The sequence below is a fragment of the Rutilus rutilus genome, assembly GCF_951802725.1.
Source record: "Rutilus rutilus genome assembly, chromosome: 24".
In the NCBI taxonomy this organism is placed as follows: Eukaryota; Metazoa; Chordata; class Actinopteri; order Cypriniformes; family Leuciscidae; genus Rutilus; species Rutilus rutilus.
The window spans coordinates 11,477,354-11,503,647 of NC_140228.1; the positions used below are offsets into that span (position 1 = coordinate 11,477,354).

The 26,294-nt window shown below is 37.4% G+C and overlaps 1 protein-coding gene across 7 annotated transcripts in view; it reads left to right on the forward strand.

The window, feature by feature from the left end:
• The first annotated feature begins 4,962 nt into the window (after positions 1-4,962).
• Positions 4,963-26,294, forward strand: part of phldb2b (pleckstrin homology-like domain, family B, member 2b) — a 51,965-nt gene continuing 30,633 nt past the window's right edge. For 4 of the 7 annotated variants that reach the window (XM_084398515.1, XM_084398517.1, XM_084398516.1 and 1 more), the window contains exons 1-6: positions 4,963-5,304; positions 14,516-14,584; positions 14,653-14,776; positions 17,023-17,205; positions 22,232-22,351; positions 25,008-26,164. In XM_084398515.1, coding sequence (XP_084254641.1) covers positions 5,281-5,304; positions 14,516-14,584; positions 14,653-14,776; positions 17,023-17,205; positions 22,232-22,351; positions 25,008-26,164 — 1,677 coding nt within the window. In that variant the 5' untranslated portion in view covers positions 4,963-5,280. Of the gene's footprint in view, positions 5,305-14,515; positions 14,585-14,652; positions 14,777-17,022; positions 17,206-19,515; positions 19,703-22,231; positions 22,352-25,007; positions 26,165-26,294 lie in introns of those variants that run through there. The other 3 variants (XM_084398520.1, XM_084398519.1, XM_084398521.1) reach the window with 3 other exon arrangements.

Below are 26,294 nucleotides of genomic sequence, written 5' to 3' on the forward strand. Positions count from 1 at the left end.
GTGCAAATACTTATGCATTTACTTCTTTGTAATTTCATCACAAATTATATTATCAGCGTAACAATCATTAGAGTTACAATCAATGTCTCTGAACTGAAATAACACATAGGTTTGCGTAACATCTGATGATCATGTTCTCCAGGATGATTTGAGATGTCCCAAAGAGAATAATGAGCTTAGTTGAAGCAAGAACATCTGACTGTCTGTACAAAGAAGTCACATGATCAATTTCAATTTCCTAGAAAAAGTGCAGAATACTCCATATTTCTTATTTATTTTACATCATACACTCTTGAAAACATAAGTTCTTTTTCTATGGGGCCAGTTTCACAAAGCTATTTTAGACCGGTGTGTTAGGCAAGTCTAAAATTTGCTCATAGACTAGTCTAATGGAAGTTAGACTGTTTCACAAAAATAAAGACTGACTTCATTTAGACCAAAAAAATTAGACACCTTACCCCCAGGCTAACTTAGGTCTAAGACTCTATGTTACCTTGGCAACCAGCAATAAAATCAGTTACATTACAAACAGCCAAAAGAAAAGGGAAAATGGCTCATAATTTAAACATTTCTTCTTGTTACTACATTCTCTGCTAAATTTCCCAAGTAAAATGTCCTTGTGACTGTTATACTCCTTCACAGAGGTGTCAAAAGTATTCACATTCATTACTCAGGTAGAAGTATAGATACTAGGGTTTAAAAAGACTTCTGTAGAAGTTGAAGTATCAACTCAAGTAAAAGTATAAAAGTACTTGTTTCAAAACTACTTAAAGTATAAAAGTAAAAGTAATGTAAGGAAAAAAAATGCAATTAATTCTCTCTCTTTGTATTTGTACTTCGTTACTTGACACCTCTGCTCCTTCAACAAACACATATTTTTTCCGCTGGGGAAAACTGTACTGAGCGGTTGAATGTGCTTACTCGATCCACCATGTTTTTTGTTTTGAAAAGTGTCTCATTTTACCCAGAATGCATTGCAGTGTAGTCCTACTTAAAGGGATACTCCACTTTTTTTGGAAATAGGCTCATTTTACAACTCCCCCAGAGTTAAACAGTTGAGTTTTACCGTTCTCGAATCCATTCAGCCGATCTCCTGGTCAGGCGGTACCACTTTTAGCATAGCTTAGCATAGATCATTGAACCGGACAAGACCATTAGCATCTCTCTCAAAAAAATGACCAAAGAGTTTCGATATTTTTCCTATTTAAAACGTGACTCTTCTGTAGTTACATCGTGTACTAAGGCCGACGGAAAATGTAAAGTTGCGATTTTCTAGGCTGATATGGCTAGGAACTATACTCTCATTCCTGCGTAATAATCAAGAAACTTTGCTGTAGTACCATGAGTCCAGCAGGCGTAATGATATGACGCCTCAACTGTTTAACTCTGGGGGAGTTGTAAAATGAGCCTATTTCCAAAAAAAGTGGAGTATCCCTTTAAAAGTTCTTTGTTGACATTGATGGATCCTTTCCATTGCAAGGTTCTTAGATTACTAAATTGTTCTTCACCCTATGAAAACATGCTTCCTTTAAGAGTTATTTACTGAAATGCTCTTTGGGGAAGCCAAAATGATTCTTCTATGGCACCGCTATTCAAAATGACAAATTTTAGGCATTATAGCACATTATAAAACAGATCCTTGATTCTGATCGGTTGGGCTGCGTTTGAAGCCGTTGTAAATGACTCTCCAAACCTGGCTGTGACCTCATTAAAATAAGTATTTTTATTGACTAACCCTTTTTTAAAAGCAATAAGCCCTGTGAAACCAGGCTTTACAGTGAATTTAGAACAGCTAAGGGGGTTTTAGGCACTCCTCTCCGTGTCGTGTCTCTATAAACCACGGCTTCTTGGGTCTTATTGCTATGATAAAAGCTTCAAACATATGCATGTTACATTATCACATGACCTCATCACATGTCGTCGGGGTCCGGTTATTATCTTGGAAATAAAATGTCTTAATCTTTGGCAGTCCAATAAAAAAAAGAAAGTCAAATATCATTACGCCTGCTGGACTCATGGTACGGCAGCAAAGTTTCTTTTGGTCTTTGGTCATTTTTTTGAGAGAGATGCTAATGGTCTTGTCCGATTCAATGATCTATGCTAAGCTATGCTAAAAGTGGTACCGCCAGACCCGGAGATTGGCTGAATGGATTCGAAAACGGTAAAACTCAACTGTTTAACTCTGGGGGAGTTGTAAAATGAGCCTATTTCCAAAAAAAGTGGAGTATCCCTTTAAGATAGTCAGAGTCTTAAGTGCTTTTTGCAATGGTCTGATTTAGATGTCTATCTGAAGTCTGACTATCTACTATATCTAAGCCATAGTCAAAGTCTATCTTTGTGAAACCGGCCCATGGTTCCATGAAGAACCTTTAACATCCATGGAAACGGTTCTTTAGATTATTAAAGTGATCTTCAAATTATTGTTCACTGAAAGGATCTTTGAGGAACCAAAAATGGTTCTTCTATGGCATCATGGTGAAAACCCCCATTTGCCCTTTTGGAAACTTCATTTGTACGAATTTCTTTCTTTTAAATGTTCCAAAATTTAGATTTTGAATACGTGAATTTTAGTGGTCAGACTTTTGGACCCTTCTATATCAATGATTTGATGTGTAATTCCAAGCCTTAAAAAACATCATGCCAAATATTTGAGAAGCTCAAGACATGGTGACCTGGCCAGCTACATTTTCAAACTATGAGATTCTTTGTTCTTTCCATGAAAGTGTGCACCAGTGGTCTTTTTAAGACCTTGACAAACAAAATTCTTTCTCTCCATCCTTTGTTTCACACTCTGGGCTCTCCCTTTCTTCACTCCCTCTTTATTTCATTCCAGATCATGAAAGAATGTCAGGGGTTGTTTTTTTTCATGTCGGCAGCAATGCAGTAACTTAAGTAAAGGGACACTAACTACAGTGTAATTACACGCCACTGTGGCCTTGTGGGTAACGACTGCTACGGTGGACAACATGCTGCAATGTTTTCTCTAACTCACTTAACACTCGTAGCTTCTGCCTTTTTGTTTGAGGGTTCTCCTGGGCTCCATGGTGAAGGGAAGCTATGGGCAACACTGGCCATCTGTGAACTGACCAAAGGTCATCCAGTTCTCCGTTCCCTCTGTTTGTCCAGCTCATTCGGGGACTGTAAAGAGTAATGATAGATTGTTTGATGGAGTTTTAGGAAAATATACATGCATAGAGCAGGTGATTCCAAGCACTTATTATTCTACCATTGCAGACAACCTTCACGTGGAGAGCTTGCTTATTTATTTAGTAAAAAGGTCTCATTTCTGAGATAAGAAAAGCGTGGATGAGTGTGCGCTGGAGCATCCTGTTTACCAAAGAATTCAGCCACACGTGACCGCTAATCACAAATTGGGTGTAGGGTGTGAACGACGGTGGGTGAGAATGTATGACACACATTGTAGACTCTGTATGTTAGAGTTAACATACTCAGTGGATATTTTGAGTTGACAGCTGTAATTAACTCTAATGTATTTTCACTACACGAAATATGGTTTATGAGGACACAAATGTGTATAATGACTTGGGTATTACCACGTAAACATGGTTTATGAGGACACTTCCTGATATAACATACTAAGTGTTTTGTTTTTTGTTTGGTTTTTTTAAATGCAGAAAAGTTTTCTGTGATGCACTGATAAAAATGATTTTGTGGTCAAGTAAATACTACAGAAAAAAACAATGTAATTAACATGAAAAAGTTAGTTCAGGCAAGAATAAAAAAAAAACGAAGTAAATTCTATATTAGTACTCAATTCAGAAATTAATTGTAGAAATGAAAGCGTAAATATCAACGTTATAAAATTAAGTAAAATTACAAAAGATTTCTGATCCTGATGTTCCCATAATGCACTGGGCCTTGAATAATTTATGAGGTTGATTTTTCACTGATTTTCCAGCTGTATTTACACTGTTTTATCATTGCTTTTGATGTTAGGATTAGTAACTTGCCGTTTTGTGACATTTGGAGTTCATTTTCTACTCAAAATGACACATTCAAACACAAAAACAATCCATCAAATGATACCGTCATTGTGTATTGTCTACCAAGGATTGAGGTCTCTGCGTTCAGATAGCAAAATTTCTGATATAGTAGATATGGTGTCTCACACAATATCTATTGTATTAATTTTTTAGATATTTCTAAGTAAAGCATATACTTTAGCAGTGTGGTTTAATTCAATGTTATATCGTTTGAGTGAAATATATAGCAAAGGAAACTTAAACTACATAGATATTACTCAACCTTTTACTAGCCAAGTTAAAATTATTTTTTTATTTTTTTACTTTCACTTAACTTAGTTAAGTAGAGTTTACTTGATTCCATATGTGAAATTATCTTTAAAAATCTGCATGTGAAATTTACTTTAAAAATATTCGTGCAAAAACTTGAATTTTACTTAGTTTATTTTCGGTGTGGACAGGTTTAGGAGTAGGGTTAGTGTAGGGGGATATACACTGTATATATATATTTTTTAAAAATCAATCAACTTGTACTTAAATGTTTAAGTTATTTAAACTTAAATTACATTAGACTGAACTAAAAAACGAGTTGAATCTTTAGAAAAAAGTTGCAAAATAACTTATTTTGATGAGTTAAAGCAATGTAAAAAAAAAAAGTGTAGAATATACAGTTTGTACAGTATAAAAACTGAGAGTCCCAGTAAACCACATAATCGTGTGTATGTGTGTGTAGTAGTAGTAGTAGTAGCCTACTGAATAATGGTCAGAGGGCATGTGCAGGTTTGGGGTTCGTAGTGAGTGTTAACGACAACGTATTAATACATTAAACAGAAAACATGAAATCATATACATTTGTGTTAATAACATTCTATCGATAATCTCTGATTAATTTCAAACTGCTGCTTTTTTAATGACAGATGTATGTTTTATCCCTTGTGTCAACAAACTGCACGCGCCGGGGGCTCCAATGCGCACGCGCACATCAGCGAACGGCTCAGTTCCAGCTGTTGCGCATTCCACAGCACAGCGGAGTCGCCGCTGGCCAAGAGCGACAGGACAGCGCCTTTCAGTCACCAAAGAGCCCCAAGACTTGTTTAATTCCTTTGGAAATTAATTATTTTGGTCTGATTGTTTCACTTGTTTTCATTTTGATCATCAACTGTAGGCAGAGAGTTGGATTTTTCAAAGAAGAGGAAATATTGAATAGGCTTTTCTTTCTGTCATTTGGAAGCGCGCAGGATATTTGGCGAAGAGCGCTGCGCACCTTCAGTAAGTGTCTTTGGAGTTGCCATTCAAGATGACAGACATCGTTTCGGCAATGGTGAGATTTTTTATCATTTACACAAATAAACCTTGAAGTAAAAGTCTGTTTACTCAAAATAAGCGCACACTGTCTCTGTCTATAATGAACAGGGTGAGTCTTTACTTAGGGACTTTTACCTATAATATTGTAAGATTAAACTTAAGTCTATATTATACATCTCATACATGTGTGATGGATTGTTGTTATTACAGTGACGTCTAATGAAATGATCTGACTGGTTCGCGGTAATGACAAAAACTATACAATAATATAAATAATATTAAAGTAAAAAATATAGGCTATAATATTGCTGAATCAACCTAAATAAAATAATTGATACCAACAAAATTATTTTTGTGTTAAATCAAGTAAAAGCAGCTGTGTTTTCATTTCATTTCATGAATAAAAAAAAAAAAAAAAAAAAAAAGTCTATCTGCTGTCCTGGCAGATGTGTTCACTTATGATCTATTTTATCACTTTCATTTCCACCATAAACCTTAAAAAAAAACTTTGTCTGAAAAATTGCTTGGTGTGATGGTAATGACAGCAATAGTCTTCTCTATAAATAAGTATACATCAAATTAATTACGCAAAATTATTTTCTTTTTTGAGTGTCCCTAACTGAATCAATCAGTACCTGTTTGGTGATGCCTAATGGTTAAAGAAACTACTAAATATGACTGATAATGTTTATTTTGGCCACAGTCCATATTTAACTTAATCTACTTGACTCTTGGCACAATTTGCCATGTGTTTTGTCTGTTGAATTCATCATGGGCACTGAATCATGACTTTGAACTGAGAGATTGGCATCATATAAACATCAAACACCAGAGACAATGATAGCCCTCTTTAAACCAACCTGAAAGAAAACAGGTAAAGAACTTTTAAAAAGAGGTGGGATTTCATTGTCTGACAAAAAAAAAGAATCAATCAAATTGAACTGAACAAACAGCTGAAGGTTTATAGTTGTTTTTATTGTTGTTTTTGTGCATTGTTTTGTTTGCTGACTTAAATGACCCATGCACTGTGCAAAAACAATAGCGTTAGAACCCTCAAACCAGATGTTACGGTTGTAAAAACACTGTCTATGACACTCAGCACACAACTGTTATGAGTTACATGCATAAGAGCAGCAATTATTTCGTGAGTCACTGCGAGATGATGAAAAGATCTAAACATGCAGACAGACGAGAGGGATGCAGATGCTATTAGTGAACCAGATGCTATGGTTGTGAAAACATTGGACCCGTCACTCAACACTTTTACAACTGGCTCAGGTGTGCTAACCTGTGATCCAGCTGACTTACAGAGCTCTCACTGGCGGACAGGTGTGAAATCATTGTTGAGTGTGGTTACAAAGGCAGTAATTGCATGTGTTGAGTGATGATTCTGTCAATCAGTTGTGACAAGAGAAAAACATCTGCATGAGGTCTGCTTGCATTCAAAAACACCTCAGAGTCAGGTGAATCATGGACCATATTGGTTACAATGCAAGTTTTTCGCACAATGCCAATTCTTAAACTATTACTTCTACTGTGAAGAGAGTTTTAATAATCAAAAGAACCTTTTGTGTAGGGAAAATGTCTCATGGATGCAACAGGTTCTTTATGAAACCATAGATGCCTGTAAATAACCTTTATTTTTCATTTAAATTTAACCCTAAAATGACATTTTAACCAAAAGAAATCAGTTTAAAAGTTTCAAAATGTTAATTTTTTTTACTTCGTCTGAATGGTACAAAACTTGGTGGCTTTTATGGCAATTACTTTATGAACACAGAAAAATTGGGACATGATTAGAAAAGGCTAAATGGACAATGAAGTAGTCTTTGATAATGCCTAAATACACTCACCTAAAGGATTATTAGGAACACCTGTTAAATTTCTCATTAATGCAATTATCTAATCAACCAATCACATGGCAGTTGCTTCAATGCATTTAGGGGTGTGGTCCTGGTCAAGACAATCTCCTGAACTCCAAACTGAATGTCAGAATGGGAAAGAAAGGTGATTTAAGCAATTTTGAGCGTGGCATGGTTGTTGGTGCCAGACGGGCCGGTCTGAGTATTTCACAATCTGCTCAGTTACTGGGATTTTCACGCACAACCATTTCTAGGGTTTACAAAGAATGGTGTGAAAAGGGAAAAACATCCAGTATGCGGCAGTCCTGTGGGCGAAAATGCCTTGTTGATGCTAGAGGTCAGAGGAGAATGATGGAAGAGCAACTTTGACTGAAATAACCACTCGTTACAACCGAGGTATGCAGCAAAGCATTTGTGAAGCCACAACACGCACAACCTTGAGGCGGATAGGCTACAACAGCAGAAGACCCCACCGGGTACCACTCATCTCCACTACAAATAGGAAAAAGAGGCTACAATTTGCACGAGCTCACCAAAATTGGACAGTTGAAGACTGGAAAAATGTTGCCTGGTCTGATGAGTCTCGATTTCTGTTGAGACATTCAGATGGTAGAGTCAGAATTTGGCGTAAACAGAATGAGAACATGGATCCATCATGCCTTGTTACCACTGTGCAGGCTGGTGGTGTAATGGTGTGGGGGATGTTTTCTTGGCACACTTTAGGCCCCTTAGTGCCAATTGGGCATCGTTTAAATGCCACGGCCTACCGGAGCATTGTTTCTGACCATGTCCATCCCTTTATGACCACCATGTACCCATCCTCTGATGGCTACTTCCAGCAGGATAATGCACCATGTCACAAAGCTCGAATCATTTCAAATTGGTTTCTTGACCATGACAATGAGTTCACTGTACTAAAATGGCCCCCACAGTCACCAGATCTCAACCCAATAGAGCATCTTTGGGATGTGGTGGAACGGGAGCTTCGTGCCCTGGATGTGCATCCCACAAATCTCCATCAACTGCAAGATGCTATCCTATCAATATGGGCCAACATTTCTAAAGAATGCTTTCAGCACCTTGTTGAATCAATGCCACGTAGAATTAAGGCAGTTCTGAAGGCGAAAGGGGGTCAAACACAGTATTAGTATGGTGTTCCTAATAATCCTTTAGGTGAGTGTATATATCCAAATGCAAAACCTATTAAAAGTAAGTAATAATGTCTGAAAATACTCTTAAATGCAACTAGGAATACACAGCTCTGTAAATATCTATATATAGGGCTAAGGTATTTAATACCTTTGCTCCATTTTTTACTTTTTTTTTCCTTTTTATTTGAACTATTTGTATTTTATTAAATAAATGGTGTATCATTTAGTAATCTAGTACCAAGAAATCGCCTCAAAATACAAAATATTAAGAATAAATATTATTGAAACAAAATATAGAACATTGATTTTACTATATTTTTAATATGAAGAAGTAGCCTACTGAATTATGGTCAGAGGGCAGGTGGATGTAGTGAATGTTAATGTAATGTCAAAAATGTCAGAAAACCAACAACAATCGTACAGTGTAAAGAGTTAGCTTCAATTTGTAAACTGACCTATTAAAGTGGCTTTACGTGTAAAAAGCTCTATATGATGGTAATGGCTTCTTCAAAGAAATCTTTGCTTGAGAGTACTGTTAAAATAATATTGCATAAGGTTTTGCAGCCTAATGTGGATTTCCTTATGGTTCTTATCCCTGCAGACAGATGCAGCTGTAACAACATTCCACGCTCTTTCATTTGTTAACTTTGGAATTTGGGACTAATGACTTAAAAGGTCTTAATATGTTTTTTCAGACCATTTTTAAAATCTTGCATTATAATGGTGCAGGCAAATTATTATTCAGTTCCTCAAGTCGTTTATTAAAAAGCAGAATATCTGCGAGTCACATTTGCCCTGTACCGCTACAAACTGTTCCAAATTGCTTCCATAATTACAGTCTTTATAGATAACTATTGTTATTTTTAAACATAACAGCATTAATATCACCCTCCTTATGCAACATAATGATTTTCAATGGCCTGATAGTCAGTGAAAGACTATAGAAGGGGAGGAAACTCAGAACAGAGAGTGGTTTGTCTACCTAAAAGATCTCGCATCATTGAGTGTGTCCAGGGGAAGCAAAGGGGGCTGCTTCAACCCTTGGTTAATGAGCTGCATGCCATGAAGGGAATCCCATATTAAGCTGAGGTCCAGGCACAATGAGATCATTGTCACATGTGACAGACTGGACTAAATAAGCAGCGCTGCTTTGTCACCTTTGAGAGATCAGATGGGCTTTCTATGCTGATATTGTTAAAGATGCGAGTGTGTAACTTTAATCAAAAGATAATGACCCCTGATAAAAGGTCATGGCATCTCTTTAATATGACAGAGCCAGCACAAAGCCTGCATTCACAATCTATTAACATCTCTTATTTGACTTTCTTTTTTTTATTGGACTGCCAAAGATTAAGACATTTTATTTCCAAGATAATAACCGGACCCCGACGACATGTGATGAGGTCATGTGATAATGTAACATGCATATGTTTGAAGCTTTTATCATAGCAATAAGACCCAAGAAGCCGTGGTTTATAGAGACACGACACGGAGAGGAGTGCCTAAAACCCCCTTAGCTTTTCTAAATTCACTGTAAAGCCTGGTTTCACAGGGCTTATTGCTTTTAAAAAAGTCAATAAAAATACTTATTTTAATGAGGTCACAGCCAGGTTTGGAGAGTCATTTACAACGGCTTCAAACGCAGCCCAACCGATCAGAATCAAGGATCTGTTTTATAATGTGCTATAATGCCTAAAATTTGTCATTTTGAATAGCGGTGCCATAGAAGAATCATTTTGGCCTCCCCAAAGAGCATTTCAGTAAATAACTCTTAAAGGAAGCATGTTTTCATAGGGTGAAGAACAATTTAGTAATCTAAGAACCTTGCAATGGAAAGGATCCATCAATGTCAACAAAGAACTTTTAAAGGGATACTCCACTTTTTTTGGAAATAGGCTCATTTTAAACTCCCCCAGAGTTAAACAGTTGAGTTTTACCGTTTTCGAATCCATTCAGCCGATCTCCGGGTCTGGCGGTACCACTTTTAGCATAGCTTAGCATAGATCATTGAATCGGACAAGACCATTAGCATCTCTCTCAAAAGAATGACCAAAGAGTTTCGATATTTTTCCTATTTAAAACTTGACTCTTCTGTAGTTACACCATATACTAAGACCGACGGAAAATGAAAAGTTGCGATTTTCTAGGCTAATATGGCTAGGAACTATACTCTCATTCCTGCGTAATAATCAAGAAACTTCGCCTGCTGCACTCATGGTACGGCAGCAAAGTTTCTTGATTATTACGCAGGAATGAGAGTATAGTTCCTAGCCATATCAGCCTAGAAAAATCGCAACTTTACATTTTCCGTTGGTCTTAGTACACGATGTAACTACAGAAGAGTCAGGTTTTAAATAGGAAAAATATCAAAACTCATTGGTCATTTTTTTGAGAGAGATGCTAATGGTCTTGTCCGATTCAATGATCTATGCTAAGCTATGCTAAAAGTGGTACCGCCAGACCCGGAGATCGGCTGAATGGATTCGAAAACGGTAAAACTCAACTGTTTAACTCTGGGGGAGTTTAAAATGAGCCTATTTCCAAAAAAAGTGGAGTATCCCTTTAAGAGTGGCAGTATACAGTAAATACTTAGTATTCCATTCTGAACATAGCCCCTATATGTAGGGCAAAAAGATGAACCCGGCCATTACAACCAAGATCAGCCTACCTCAAACGCATTTGGAAATGACCTGGAAAGCAACCATGACTCTGCCAGAGTTCTTGTTAGATCTGATGAGGGAAAGGAATGAAAACAGGGGGAGGTTGACAGACCGTTTCCCTTTATAAATCTCCCACCCGTCCGCCGAAATGCTAAACTTGTGTGTGGCTGTCACCACCCGTCCTGCAGCTCTAGGCGAGACTATGAAATGTGTGATCGTTCTTTGATCGCCCCATGTGCGTTACAGCTGAGCTGATAGTTGTCAGGAATGTCCTCCCACATCATGCCTTGCGTAAAGCAAAAGGACTCAAAAAGCCCTTTGTGTAAGATTTTGGCCTTGTCTGCTCCTTCTGTTTCTTCATCATAGATCTGACGTCTCAATGTTCTCGTAACACTTATGTCTTTCTCTCCAGTCTTTCATCCTGTCTCAGTGGCTCATAAAACAAATGTTGTTTTCAAATTAACACTCTCCCCCTTTTCCTTCCCCCATTTGATTTCTTTCCTGCATGTTATTAACCCACCACAGTCTTTATGAAAGACCTGGCTTCTTTGTTTGCTGTGGATGTCTGAACATGCCTGAACATTGCAGCTTTTACCTGCATCAAGAGGTCTTGACGATTAAAGCCATAGTCAGGGTCACCTAACAAAGATCCGCCTGTGTGTAAACAGCAAACCTGCTCTTATCGCCCCACAGTTGCCCACATCTATAATCCTAAGAGCTGATTGGACGGAGAGGTGCTAGAGAGGAATGTAGCTGGTATTTTCATCCTGAGGTGACATACCCAAGTAGTTCTCAAAAGCAAAACACCTGGGACATTCCTGCAGGAGCATGCCTGTCTACCCGTCTGGAAAGAGGGCAAAGAAAGTTGAGGAAGGGGATTATGGTTCATGTGCAGTTGTTGTTAAGCTATAAAGTGGGTCATGTTATTGTCAAGTGCCCCCTTGGGATGTGGCCAAACGTGAACTTAGCGTCTAAAAGTTCTTTAAGGACTTAAGTAACATAAAGTTGACCTTTTTCAGAGAGAATTAACCTTAGTTTGAATGCAAGGAAAGCAGTAATGTTTAATTTCTCTTTACTTTATAGTATAAAAAATAACCTATACGCTACCGTTCATAATGTGAAAGAAATTTATACTTTTATTCAGCAAGGAATCATTAAAAACTTCTACAGTATTTCAAATGAACTGTTGAACTTTCTATTCATCACCGAATCCTGAAAAAAATATCATGGTTTCCACAAAAACATTAAGAAGCACGTGTGTTTTCAACACAGCATATGCATATTAGAATGATTTCTGAAGGATCATGTGACACTGAAGATAATATAACACTAGAAAGTTACAACATTTTGAAATTTTTACTGTATTTTTGATCAAATAAATGCAGGTAGTTAAGCATAAGAGACTTCTTTCAAAAACAATATAAAAATCTTACCGACCACTAACTTTGAACAGTATAGTGCACCTATACGCAGACCTAAAACGTTTTACAAATTTCTCATTCCTTGCATGTTTGTTTGTTAAATATTTTATTGAGGCAAATGTAAATGTCTGTTTTATATTTAAAAAAAAAACGTATAAGTGCGCTAAATAAAAAAAAAAGAATTTTTATGACCACTTTAAAAAAAATATCATAAATCTTACAGATTCTGCAAGGGGTGTGTAAACTTACTAGCAAAACTGTAGCCTACTGCTATAATATAATAAAATGAAATAGTATAGTATAGAAACATGGTTGTAGGTGCAATCTGATTGGACCCTGGTGTGTGAATTGGAAATTAGGGTGTTTGAACAGCAGTGACCACATTCAGGAAGTCAGTTTTGTATCTGAGGAAACGGGAACCGCGTGAGGCGGTAATGGTCAAATATTCCTCTCAGGCTGAGTAGAAATAGCACATTAAAGAATGGTATAAGAATGGCTGTTTTCAGGTCTGGAGAAACCAAAAAATATATATGTGGACACTTAAGAAACTCATAAAAAGTATTGCAAAATATATCAAAATATATATTTATTTTAAAAAATGAGCACAAACAATCTTTTGAAGCAAACAATTTCACAAAAAGATGTTTCTAGGGTTTAAATTTTGAAAGATGAAGGAAACTAATTTCATACAAAAATCATAATATAACCAATTTGCAAAAATGGCTCAGAAAACAGGTTAGTTCTGCAGTCTAGCATGGCATCTGCAACCACATGGTTTGATATTTTGTTTTTAATGCATTGAAATTATTACATTAAGTGTCCATTTTGGGGGATCTGTATACATGTTTATGTGTCTGTTTGGGTGAGTTGGGTTAGCTGCAGTGTACTGTATGTGGTCCCATGCTCTCTATGGTAACTGCAACTGTCAGCACCAAGGCAAGGGCCATTTCTCACTACATATCCAGTGGCATGGAATGCCAAACACTCCCAATGACTCATGGGAAATAGTAGACATGGAAAATTCCTGCCTTTTCCTCCCACTCTCTTTTCTGCCCTTTTGGATTTGTTTTCACACACATTCCAACCTATGTTACGTGTGGTGTCTGGATTAGAGAGTGTAAGTATGTTCACTCTGATGTTTATGGCCCTCAGGGACTGTTTGCGAGTGTCTATGTGGTATCTATCTTGTTACTGGACTGCCATTAAACATAATAGCTTTTTCCTTACCTGGATACACTCAATGGTGTTTAAACTAGAACTGAAAGATAACCAGCAATTGTTTGCTAATGTAAACTTCACATGATCTAAACCACCATGTTGCAGTATTATATAATTCTCTAAACATCATAGACAATTATAATTTTGTCATTATTTCCTCACCATCGTGCTTTTCCAAACCTGTATATTATTCTTCCTTCCAAGGAACGCAAACAATTTTTTAAAGAATGTTCATGTTGCTCTTCTCCATATAAAGTTAAAGGTTTTTTGAGGCACTTTTGAGCTAAACTGATGTCCCTTATTCACAGAAAAAAAATCTTTCCCTTCTACCAGACCTTTAAAATCATATTCACGTTTCTTTAGCATCAAATAAAAACCGTTATTTTAAATTATTATAATATTTTTACAATATTCTTTTTTTTACTGTATTTTTGATCAATTCGCATAAGAGACTTTTGAATGGTAGTGTATATAGAAGGAATATAAACCCTTTATGCATTTTTTGTAGCTTGACAGTGTCTGCATGGGGGATTTAAAGGGATAGTTCACCCAAAAACAAAAATGTTGTCATGATTTACTCACCAACATGTTGTACCAAACCTGTATGAATTTCTTTTTTTCTGTTTAATGCAAAATATATTTTAAAGAATGTTGGTAACCAGACAGTTGAAGGCACCCATTGACTTCCATATTATTTTTTTCCTACTATGGAAGTCAATGGCTACCGTCAACTGTTTGATTACCATCTGTAACACAGTTCGTTGTTGTGGGAAGAAGGAGGCGGGAACCGGCGAACATTTAAAGACTTCTTTAAAATTTAAAGACTTTTTAAGTCTGTAAAGCCTTTAACGATTACATTTAAAGTATGTGCATGTTTAAAACATATCATCCCTTTGCTCTCCTTGTGTGGTACAGGAAACACAGTCAAACTGCCCAGCGAGTGTCCTCGAACCGGAGTCAGATCAGAGCCTTGGTTCTTCTAAGGTTAGTGGACCAATTGTTCAGCTTTTCTTTGAGGTCAGAACTGTTAATGCTCTAATGTTCTGTTTTAGAGTCCACCACTGGACCTGATTGACACAGGAAAAGGACTGAAGGTACAAACAGCGACCCCTCACCTAGTCAGCCTGGGTAGCGGAAGACTAAGTGTGGCCATTACTCTGCTACCTCTAAAGGAGGGTATGTGTTTTTCTCTCGATCTCCCTCTCTCACACACACAACCCCAAATAACCATGAACAATGGCCTGCAAAGAATAGATCTGTAAATAAGACCCTCTGTCTATATATGCCTTCATGAAACAGTGGATGCGGCTTTTATTGTTAGTGCACTTATCATATAGGAAGAGGGTGGAATGATGGGGATTTTCTGATGCAAATATTCCCAAAGTGGGAACCCAAAACATCTTATTTAATCTTTACCTTAAAGAAACGTAAGGAGGCAGGAAGACAGGTCCACCCGTCTCTGATTACACACAGGTGTCAAGCTTGTCTTAATGACACAACATCTGCAAACATAAAGCTCCCGCTCATTCCACACCCCTCTTATCATGGTCACCATGGTAAACTCCGGAATGCAATCTCAGAATGGCTCCTATCAGAATAGAGACAGGAGAAGGAGTCAAGCTTACTTCCTCCCATGTGACTGAGTAATAAAATCACAAGTATTACAGGACTGCTATGGTGCTGGACACACACAACGACTGATTTTAACTTGCTATTTTAAGGCAGTCTAATTATGTTTAGATTTAAAAAAGAGCAAGTATTTGAACATATCCGTTAGTAATAGACTGTGAGGTGTTGAAATAAAACTGTATGGGGCGATTTGCGTCACTGGTTGAGTGTGTGAGCCAGCAGAGGTCAGAGAAGAGTGGAAATGTAAAACAAAAACACACACACCATTCATTGGAAAAGTACATCTCCATGCCAGCAACATGACTCCAAAATTAGTGCAAATGCGACAAAAAACATCATTTACGTTAGTATTTGAAATAACTGAACTGGCGACAGTGCAGAAGATTTTGTATGCATCAGTATGCATTGTAGTCAGATATCATTTTGTGAGGTGGCATTAGTTACTTACACTTTTAGAGCTGGAACAAGAGTATCCTGTATCCTGATATCGTTAGCTTGCGAAACTTTAGCATTTCCTAACAAAACTTTTGTGTTCTCTTGTTCGGGGGAATGCAAGAGATTTGTGAGTGAAAAATTCTTCCCATCTCATATATATATATATATATATATATATATATCATAATGTCCCCTTAGGGACTCCCGTAATATGCATGTAATATGTGACCCTGGACTACAAAACCAGTCCCATGATTTATACATCATCTGAAAGCTGAATAAATAAGCTTTCCATTGATGTATTGTTAGGATAGGACAATATTTGGCCGAGATACAACTATTTGAAATCTGAGGGTGCAAAAAAACCGAAACATTGAGAAAATCACCTTTAAAGTCATTTATGTTCGCGATTGTGCTGCATTCACTCACAAAAATAAATGTTTAATATATTTACGGTAGGAAATTTACAAAATATCTTGATCTTTATATGATCTTTACTTAATATCCTAATGATTTTAGGCATAAAAGAAAAATCTATAATTTTGACCCATACAATGTATTGTTGGCTATTGCCACAAATATACCCGTGGCGTGCTACTTGTGACTGGTTTTGTGATCCAGGGTCACATATGGATTGAGATTAGGTCTGAATCTGTTTATTGACTGTTTTTTAATTTGACAATGTAATTAAAAATACATATTTACAGCAGTTTTATTGTGCTTTTATTGTATTCCAAAAAAAAAAATCAAATATTTTACAAAAATATTCTTGGTTACCGTTAATATATTGAGGTGACAGAGACAAAATTTTATGAGTAAGGGGCCGTTTACAACTAAACACTGAAAACTTTTTGCATTTTGGCCATTCATTTACACAACAACAGTGTTTTGGGGGCCTGAAAACACAAACCTTTGATTCAAACGGCAAGTGTTTGAAAACGATACCGCTATTGTTGCCGTGTAAACTACAAAAACGTCATGCGTATTGTGTTCAGTCGCACCATAGTGTTTTTTTTTTACAAAGTGACATCGCCACCTACTGGCCTGGGATGCATAATACAGCGTTTTTGTTGTTTTCGCTGATCTGTGAGAACGGGTATCATTTTGACAACGCTGTCGTCTGTCCGCGAAAAACGCGAAGGAAAAACTTTTCGTTGTTGTGTAAATGTATCCCAACACACCCTAAATAACTAGAAGTTTTATTTCTAGTAAATGTCTTATAGATGAACTGATTTAAACATAGATATCCACACTGCATAACTACAAATATATTTATTTACAGTCTTTATTTCTTACACTCCAGATTCATTTAAATCAGCAGCACTAAATGCTTCATACTTAGTTGATTTTTATCACAGGAGTGACACGCATAGGCCGTGACGATGCCCCTGTACCTCAGGACATCACTATTGAGGGTCCCGGCATTGAAGCAGAACACTGCAGGATTGAGAACAGAGGAGGGTTTGTCACTCTTGACCCGTGCGGACACCTGTGTTCGCTCGATGGAGTCCCTGTTACCAGACCCGCACAACTCACGCAAGGTAACCACAACAGAATTATGACTGCAGCACTTGAAAAAGTGAAAAATGCATTCACAACAAAGAACCATCATGCATTGCATGCATGTTTTTGTTTGTTTGCTTTGGAAAACACAGTGTCTAAGTAAATGAAAAGGGGAAGAGGTTTATGACCTGGGAATGAAGTGTGTTATAGTAGTAATGCATGTTGTGTCTATCCAGCAGCGTTTTGGTTTTGGATGTCAATCAGAGTTTAATTGGTGTGGTTTTGGATCTTTCCTTAATGCGACACTGTGACTCAGAGCTTCCAGAAGCGTTAAAGTAAGCTCCCGAGCTCAGCTTTTCAACCCAAGGTTGTATTTTCCCTTAATTCCTGCATTCTTTAGCCTCATCGAGTTCCTCAACAAATGATCCATCATTCTCCATGCTCATTTTCTTTCACATCTCAGTGAGAGCGAGTCAGATAAACATTTACCAGACGTATTCTGACACTCTTCAGTCCCGAAATACAAATATTGACAGCATTGCGAGATGGGTCCTCAACTTCTGTCTTTGTTTCCATTGGAGGGAATGTCAACAGGCACGACTGTGATGCAAATTAAAACAAATTTCTTTTCGTTTTTGAATGTTTTTAGAAGAGAGACCCAGTTGTGAAGGAACTCATATTATACATCTGCATTGCAACAAGCAGCCACATGCTAGTTAAAAGGATGCTCTGCTGTCAATGAGAAAAAAAATAGCATATATTTGAGGCTAACCTCCTGTAACTCTAAATGCTTTGAGCACAGAAGCTATAGGACTGGTAATAATCAGCAGAGCTCAGTTAGAGGTCTATTCCACCTCCACCACTCTCTGTGATGCAACAAGTGGAGTCACGTCCCCCCGGGCAATTGCAAAACTTCATTTGATTGGCAAATTCTTTGATTGGTGTCAGACTCAATCTATTATTAGACGGTTCCAGACTATGTGAGTCTGTTGGGTAGTTATCTAATCCTGACTAAGGTGTCTGGTATGTAAATAGCAGAAACCCTATTATTAAAAACAGACCGCTGAGTGCATGTTTTTTTTATGTTTTAAATATATATATATACTTTGTAGAAAAAAGGTTGTTTACGTCAAAATGCACATAATCAATCATATGCTCGAGAACAGTTTTTATTTGTCTTGCATCTTTCTAGAACGTTTTTCTTCATCACTATCTTCTTTAGCTTGCGCACTGGCTTATTTTTCTAATAATAATAATATGAATTGTGAAAAGTTCTATACAAATTACAATGGTTTAAATATTTCGCTTGTATTCTAATAATAATATTTTTTATCAATAATTCCAACCTGATTTCCTGGGAAAATGTATGTTATGAGGAGGTGATTTCATATGAATTTGTACGATGTGAATCGTATAAAAACGTGTGATTATTAGGAAAATATTAAGCATAAAGGTCCACTAACCCTACCCCTAAACATACATGTCACTAGGGCATAAGAAGATAGTACATAAATGTACAAATTAGATCATCTGAATTCATTCGAACTATAGCCACCAATTCGCCAAAATGTAAAATAATATGCCATGAGATTATGTAGATAATTACAATAATTTATTTTCAGAAACAATATATTATCTTACAGTATAAATAGGTCTTTATGCAGTACATGAAAATATATAGATGCATCTATATTTAAGAAAGGGGGTTCCTCGTCATCATTTTGGGGTTCTTGTTATTAAAAAGTTTGGAAACTATAAATAAAAACTATATTTTACATCATACATTTTGTGCAATTGACTTGAGCCAGACTGAAATCAGATTTCTCATTGTCTACACACCATTCTGATTGATGACGGCTGGGAGTTTTGTGCTGACATCCCCATGATGATGTGGAGAGGTCAGAAAATGTATCAAGATTATGTTCAATCTTGTGAAAGAGGAACAATTGATTTCTGTTTCAGTCAAGAGTTGCACAAATTATTACTCAAGCAAATCCTGCAGAGGGAATGGAAAATATATAGGAGAAAGTGCAGAAAATGTTTTGACAAACATTTCTGATACTATAGATTTTTTATAGTGTTTCTTCTCCACTAAACATTCCATCAGGTAACTTTATCTCCGAGTAGGTAGACAAAGAAAATGGAGGGGGTGGGGTTTAGTCTCCCCTTTCACTAAACAAGTGTTTGCTTTAACAAACAGAACAACTTTTGAGAGGACCAATGTTCATGTTATGCAACTTTGAAAGACAGTGCTTTTACTTACTTCCAAATGCGAGTTACAACTTCAGTGAAACAGCTGGACTTCCCTCCTATGTTGTACTTGAGTATGTAAAGAGCACCACCCCTTTAGGTTGGGTTTGGAGCGTTTGCTTTGAGTGATCTCAGGAGAGGAGGAAAGTGAAGCGGTCGCGTGAGACGCGCGCGTGTTTGTATCAGTGAAACGCACGCGGGTCATGGCTTTCGGCGTGAAACACTAATTGACTGCAGAACTCCGCTCATGCTTTGAGGTACTCGCTTAATGTGACTTCCTGAAAGGTTTGTTTTCTTTCTAATTGATCGTTTTCTTCCAGCAAATTGATTAGATATGTGGTTTAGACGTTTTTACATTGAATCTACACTTCAGGTCAAGGACGCGAACGCTGATCAACGAAGCCCGCCGCCTATACGTGCTCGTTCACTGCATCGTAGTGTCACGTCATAGTGCCACTTATTTTTTAATTAGTAAAACTTTGTTTTTGTATCTGCTTGTAAGCGTAAGCCTACTAATATTTATCTTAATTTTTTTACGATGTCATAATAAAACATATACAAAATAGGCTACATGTAAATATTTAACCTGTTAATTTATTGACATTCGTGACCATGTATGGAGTATGGAGTATGGAATAGCCTAACACGTTTTTGGGCTATGTGTATCTAGCTTTTATAATATTCCTACATTTACAAATAAAAGTATTTTAGAAAAGGTTATGTCAAGTACAAAGAGTGCTGTTGCCTATCACACTGTCAGTTTTTTTTTTTTTTTTTTTATGAATTTATTGTGATAAATTAAAAGCATATATTTTAAATAATACTTAAATAAATATGACACCTCCGTTTAATTTTAATTCAAAATGGAAAATGTAAGAAACGTAATTATTTAACAATGATGTTTTTGATGCCATTCAAAGTTTGCTTTCCTCAAATAGTAATAATTGCTTTCCTCAAATAGTTTTAGAGTATCATATGGTTGGGTGTTGTTGTATTGTTGTTTTCTCTTAGTGCTGTTTGCATGTCAGCACATGAACTGTGACGCTTATGTTTCCTGAGCAAAAGGCCAGATAAGGTTTCCCTCTTCTTAATTATCAAATAACATTTACCTAATATCCATGCTATGATCTTAACTGTTTCTCCTCTCTAATTTATAGCATTACACAGGTATATTAAATGTTTTATTGTACCAGAAGATTGTTTCCTTGTGGTGCTGGGTTAATCCAATAATTTGAGCACGGAACTGTTCATAAACGAACATGCACTTTTGATTATGCGATCAAAGGGATCTTATTTTTAATCCAAGCCTGACTTTAAAAGAGAGAGTTTATAAGATGAAGCAGCTGTGTTTGTGGATTCATTTGTGGGGCAGAAGGGCAGGAAAGGACTTGCTATAAACTACAAGTGTAAACTTTCATGAAAGTCTTGGAAACATTTTATGAACCTACACAAATGTATTCTGCATGGAAGTACATGAAACAGATTTGCAATACAGTCACCTTGGTTGCCAAGCTTAGATGTGTATATCTTTGTTCTTTTGAAAGTGTATTTATTTAGCCTTAGGAGTACAGCTGTGTAGACTAAACACTTATGAGTGTGTGTGTGTGTGTGCACGCACATGTGTGTCTGTTTCTGTTTCTGTTTCATGACTGTGAAGTGTTGCTCTGGACGTGTTATGCCTTTGGAAGTGACTGACTCAGGGTTTTATTTTTCTGCACATTGTGTCCATCTGTTATTATGAAATCAGAGCATCCCGCAGCTCAGGCTGTATTTGTCCATTCTGTGACACATTAAATGAAAGTCCAGAGAAAGCTTTGAAGAAATGTTCTGCCAGTGTACCAAATCCCAGAATGTGTGAGGCAGATTTAAGAATGTCAGGGGTTTGGCATGTAATGATTCACAAGCCTGGACGTTTGTAGCATCAGTGAGTAAAAGTGCTGGACAAACCCATGCACTGTATAATATTTCTACATACTTCAAATTAAAAGCTTAAGTTCAGTTGCTGCATTATTTTTAAGTGATATCAAATTGACTGTTCAAGTCGTATTAGCTTTTGAACATTTCAAAATAATGAAATAGGTTTTTGTCAAAGTAATGGAAAAAACATACCGCCATGACTTATTGATCATATCATGTTTTACAATGTGGAGATCTTGTTGCACAACTGGGCTAAAAGTTACTTTCACAAGGCTTCTTTAAAGCGTCTCATGAATTGAAATCCAGCGATAATTAACAGACGGTTCCCATTCAGAATCCTTGTTTTGATGGAATTGTTTTCTTCTTATGCTCACATAAGTTCTGTCTGCTTTTACATCCTCAGATCCAGCAAAAAACCATTGAGGCAAATATTTTGGGGTTTCACTGAGGAGGAAAAAGAGGTCCTACATATTTTCCATGAGCTGTTATTCCGCTTTCTATGACTTTTTTCCGGGCTCGCATCCATCTACTGTTCTGTGGTCTCTGATTTCAGATTAGTGGAAAATACAGACCCAGACCCTCATGAAGTAGTACTGTACTAAGACAAAATGAGAAAAAAATGATGTATAAGTCAGTTTGTATGGTGAAACACACTTTTCAAATTCAGTATGTGCAGCCATGCTGAATAATTAGTAGCAACTTGAATAATTAAATTACGTGGTTGAAAGATTCATCAGTGGTTCAGTGTTTTGAAGATTTCAGTGTTTTTTTTCACATTTCAGTTTCCCCATGTCTTCAAGCGCTGTCGGTTTCAACGGACTGTGGGTTTGAGTGACGTGAACACTAATCTTGTCTTTCTCTGATTGATCTGTGTTGTTTATTTTCCTCTCTCTGCAGGTTACACACTCTGTCTTGGTAAATCCTATATCTTTCGCTTTAACCATCCCGAGGAGGCCAGCCGGATGAAAAGCATGCTTCCTCAGAAGAGTCCCGTCTCTCCGCTGGTGTACAGCACAGGTAACCTCTCCTTCTTCCAAGTGTTCCAACTTATCTTACCATCACCATCATCTTTCCTTCATCTTTCTTTTTTAACTTGCCATCTTTTGCACCCTAACGCCCTCAGGAACTGAAACCACTGATCTTTTGTGCACACACACGGCCTGTATCCCATATCACAACATGCCTGCTCATCATCCATGGAGGCTCTTCTCTGTCTGTGTGTGTGTGTGTGTGTGTGTGTGTGTGTGTGTGTGTGTGTGTGTGTGTGTGTGTGTGTGTGTGTGTGTGTGTGTGTGTGTGTGTGTGTGTGTGTGTGTGTGTGATACTTGGTTTCAGTTACCTGTCACAGCTCTTTTTTTTACAGTTTGCAATAGGATAGGAAGCCTTTGATGAAGCAGAACTCTTTTAAGGGTGCTAAACGTCTATTACAGACAAGGCATCTTTACACAGCTAATAAATACACAGAGTTAAGGCTGCTCCGATTTCTGTGTAAAGATGCACATGTAAAAGCAGTAGTAAAATATGGCCCACCTCAGCACCTAGTATCAGATTTTAAAACATCTTTTTCTAAAGGGTTTTTAATTTTTTTAAATTTCACCCATTTTTTCTGAAAGAATTTTTATGCAAATGCCTTTAATCCACGTAAATGCGTTTACATATTTCTATCTTTAATTTCATGTTTTATTAATTAATTATATATACAGTGTGTATATATATATATATATATATATATATATATATATATATGTGTATATATATGTGTGTATGTATGTATGTGTGTGTGTATATATATATATATATATATATATATATATATATATATATATATATATATATTAGGGCTGTCAAAAGATTAATCGCGATTAATTGCATCCAAAATAAAAGTTTGTGTTTACATAATATATGTGTGTGTACTGTGTATAATTATTTTGTATATATCAATACACACACATGCATGTATATATTTAAGAAATATTTGCATACATATACTGTATATATTTATATATAATTTATATTATATATAAATATAATTTTATTATATATAAATTACACATTTTTCTTAAATATATACAAGCATGTGTGTGTATTGATATATACAAAATAATTATACACAGTACACACACATATATATTATGTAAACACAAACTTTTATTTTGGATGCGATTAATCACGATTAATCTTTTGACAGCCCTAAAATAAATATATATATATATATATATATATATTATACACACACACGGTTTGCCAGATTTTGCTAACTAACTCTAGTATATCTAAGCAAACTCACACACATTTAGGGAGCCAGTCTGTCTCATGGAATGTGTGATCTGTAAACAGATGTGGTTTGGATTCATCCCGTTGATTGATTGAACGTTTTGAGTGAGGTGTAGAGAGTGACATAAATTATTACCACCTCCTCTCAGTCGTTCTCTCGCTCTCACACTGTGTTGCTAGACAGCAGGAATGAATCTTCACATAAACAAAAGTGAACCCACTCACTCAAAGTGCATTGTACATAGCAAACCTGGGAAAAACACACATTCTGGGACTGACTTTGCTCACTATAGTGGAATAAGGTAAACTTTAACCCTTATGTTGCATTCTAGTTGGTTTATGGGGATTAGAGTTTACCAGAGTGGTATATACTGTATACATCAGCAGCATGCATCAGTTTCTTAAGGTAGCCATAAAAAGTGAGCTTGTTGCTAAATGGTAAGCCAGAACCTTCCCATGTATGGTCAAAGTTTGTGTGATCTTGCATGCCTTTCCTTTAACCTTTCATCCTTGTGATATATCTTTCAGTTTCTGCTTTGTTTCCTTCGTTACGTTCACGTGAGAGATTCTTCCTTGATTTAAGTTCTGCTCCAGCCAAATGTACGCACACACGCACCTTAAAGAGATAAAGGGATTTTTCTTGGCATGTGCAGGTTTATGTGTTTTATGAGCATTCACGTCAGTCATCTGAAGTGGGATTTCTTTGATCTTCGCTGTCTTGGCACGTGGCGGATTGAAACTTAACTCTCGTCCAGAAAGCAGATGAGAAAATTGTGTCTGTGAAGGAGGGAGATAGAATAGCAAACCTAGAGGCCAAATCAAACATTGCTATCTTTTATCCAATCTCTTCTTAGTCTGTGCTGGATCATCTACATTATTTTAAAGTATAGTTTTAAACAAATTACGATTATTAAGAAAGTTTATTTTTTTCACTTTTGCACTCCTAGCTTATCTCATTGTGCAATATTTTGTAAAGAGTGGATTTTGGTCAGTTTCCCTTTCTGTTTCTAGAAAATTGTGGACTTTGGTCAATATCTGTTTTTAGATAATGTCTTAACTGACCAGGTTTATGCAAGTTTAAGCTGTAGAGCCATGTGGAATAGTTTGACAGCAAGGCGGACAGATTTTATTTTTATTTTATCCCTAAGGGAAAGCTGATGATCTTTTTGTTCCAGTTCATTGCAGGTCAAATGATTCTCAGGTACAGCAGTCAGAGCTCTCTGTACTCCTGCAAACAATTAAAGCAATTCCAGGAGTTAACAATCGCCAAGCAGACAGTTATATAACTCTCATAACCACTTTCTCATGCTTGTAATAGTCTGACCTTTTCAAAAATTAAGCTGCTTGTAAAAAACTCTTGTTTATTGTTCTGAAGAACCTTTCTTGTGTTTATTTTTAGATTATCTGAAGTTCAGCAGTGACTTCAGTCACTGTCTGGGTGGCTCTGGCTCAAGAGGGATGCGCTCCGTCTCTGAGCTCCGCGATTTGATGGACACTTTACAAAAAAAGAAGCAGGCGTTGGAGAACAGCTTGCGAGCCAATGGGGACTCAAGCCCCTCCTACTTCAGCATGACACAGTCTCCTCCCACCACACCCAATTTGCTGTCACCCATCACCTCATCCTCCCCAATATCATATCAGGAACAAGCCCGCCGATTGTACAGCTCCGAACGGCCACCGCTTGTGGCCAGAGTGCCAATGCATTCATCCAGCAGCATGCCTCCGTCTCCTCGCAGTTCCGACCATCGAGATCGCGACGCATCACTTCCTTATTCTCGACCCATGAGCCGGAACCAATCTCAGGATAGTCTGCTCCTCAATACGTCAGACAGTCGCCATGCTGCAACCTCAGGCTCAGCACTCTTAATGTGGAACGGCTCGTCCACCAGTGGGACTGATTCCCTCCCTCCAGCACCAGGGGGCGGTAGTGGTGCGGCTAGCATGCCTTCCAGTCCCCGTCTGGCTCGTCGATTCCTCACCCCAGATGCAGGACGTACCGGTGGACTCGAGCCCGCTCCACGGCAACGAAAGTACTCCGCTGGGTCACTTACAGGAATGAGCTCGCACAGTCGCTCCCTACCACGCCTCTATAGACCCACCGATGCCCAACTCACCCTTCCGCCAAGCTATCGGTCTCCCGACGGCCATCTTTCACACTCAACTGGAGCCTCTGATCCCAAACACCAGAATGGTCATTCTGAAGTAGTCTCCATCTCACTGTCCACCAGACCTGGTACCAAACACACCGTAGCCCCTCCGGATGTGACCATGACATCAGAAGAAGCCACCAGCCCCCGGCAAGCCAAGAAGGTGAGTTTGACTTCCACCAGCTCCTACTCAGAAGTGGACAGGCAAGCCATGCGTGGTTCCTCACAAGCTCTGGAGATCGGTCTCGGGGAAAGGAGACAGTCGTTCGGAAAGGCAGGGCTGGGTCCGCCGAGTGGCTTCAGGGAGAGAAAGGGCAGCATCAGCTCTCTCAGTGGAAAGGAAGAGCTTCAAGACTACCATCAGAGACAGAGGGATGAAAGATTGCGGGAACAGGAAGTCGAAAGACTGGTGAGAAACTTTTGTCACTTTTTGTTGTTGATGTGTTTTGCATATAAATCATCTTATTGTGAATGATTCATCCATGCATTTGTTTTTGTGTTTTTCTTTTTATAATTTTAAGCTCATAATTTTAACCAAT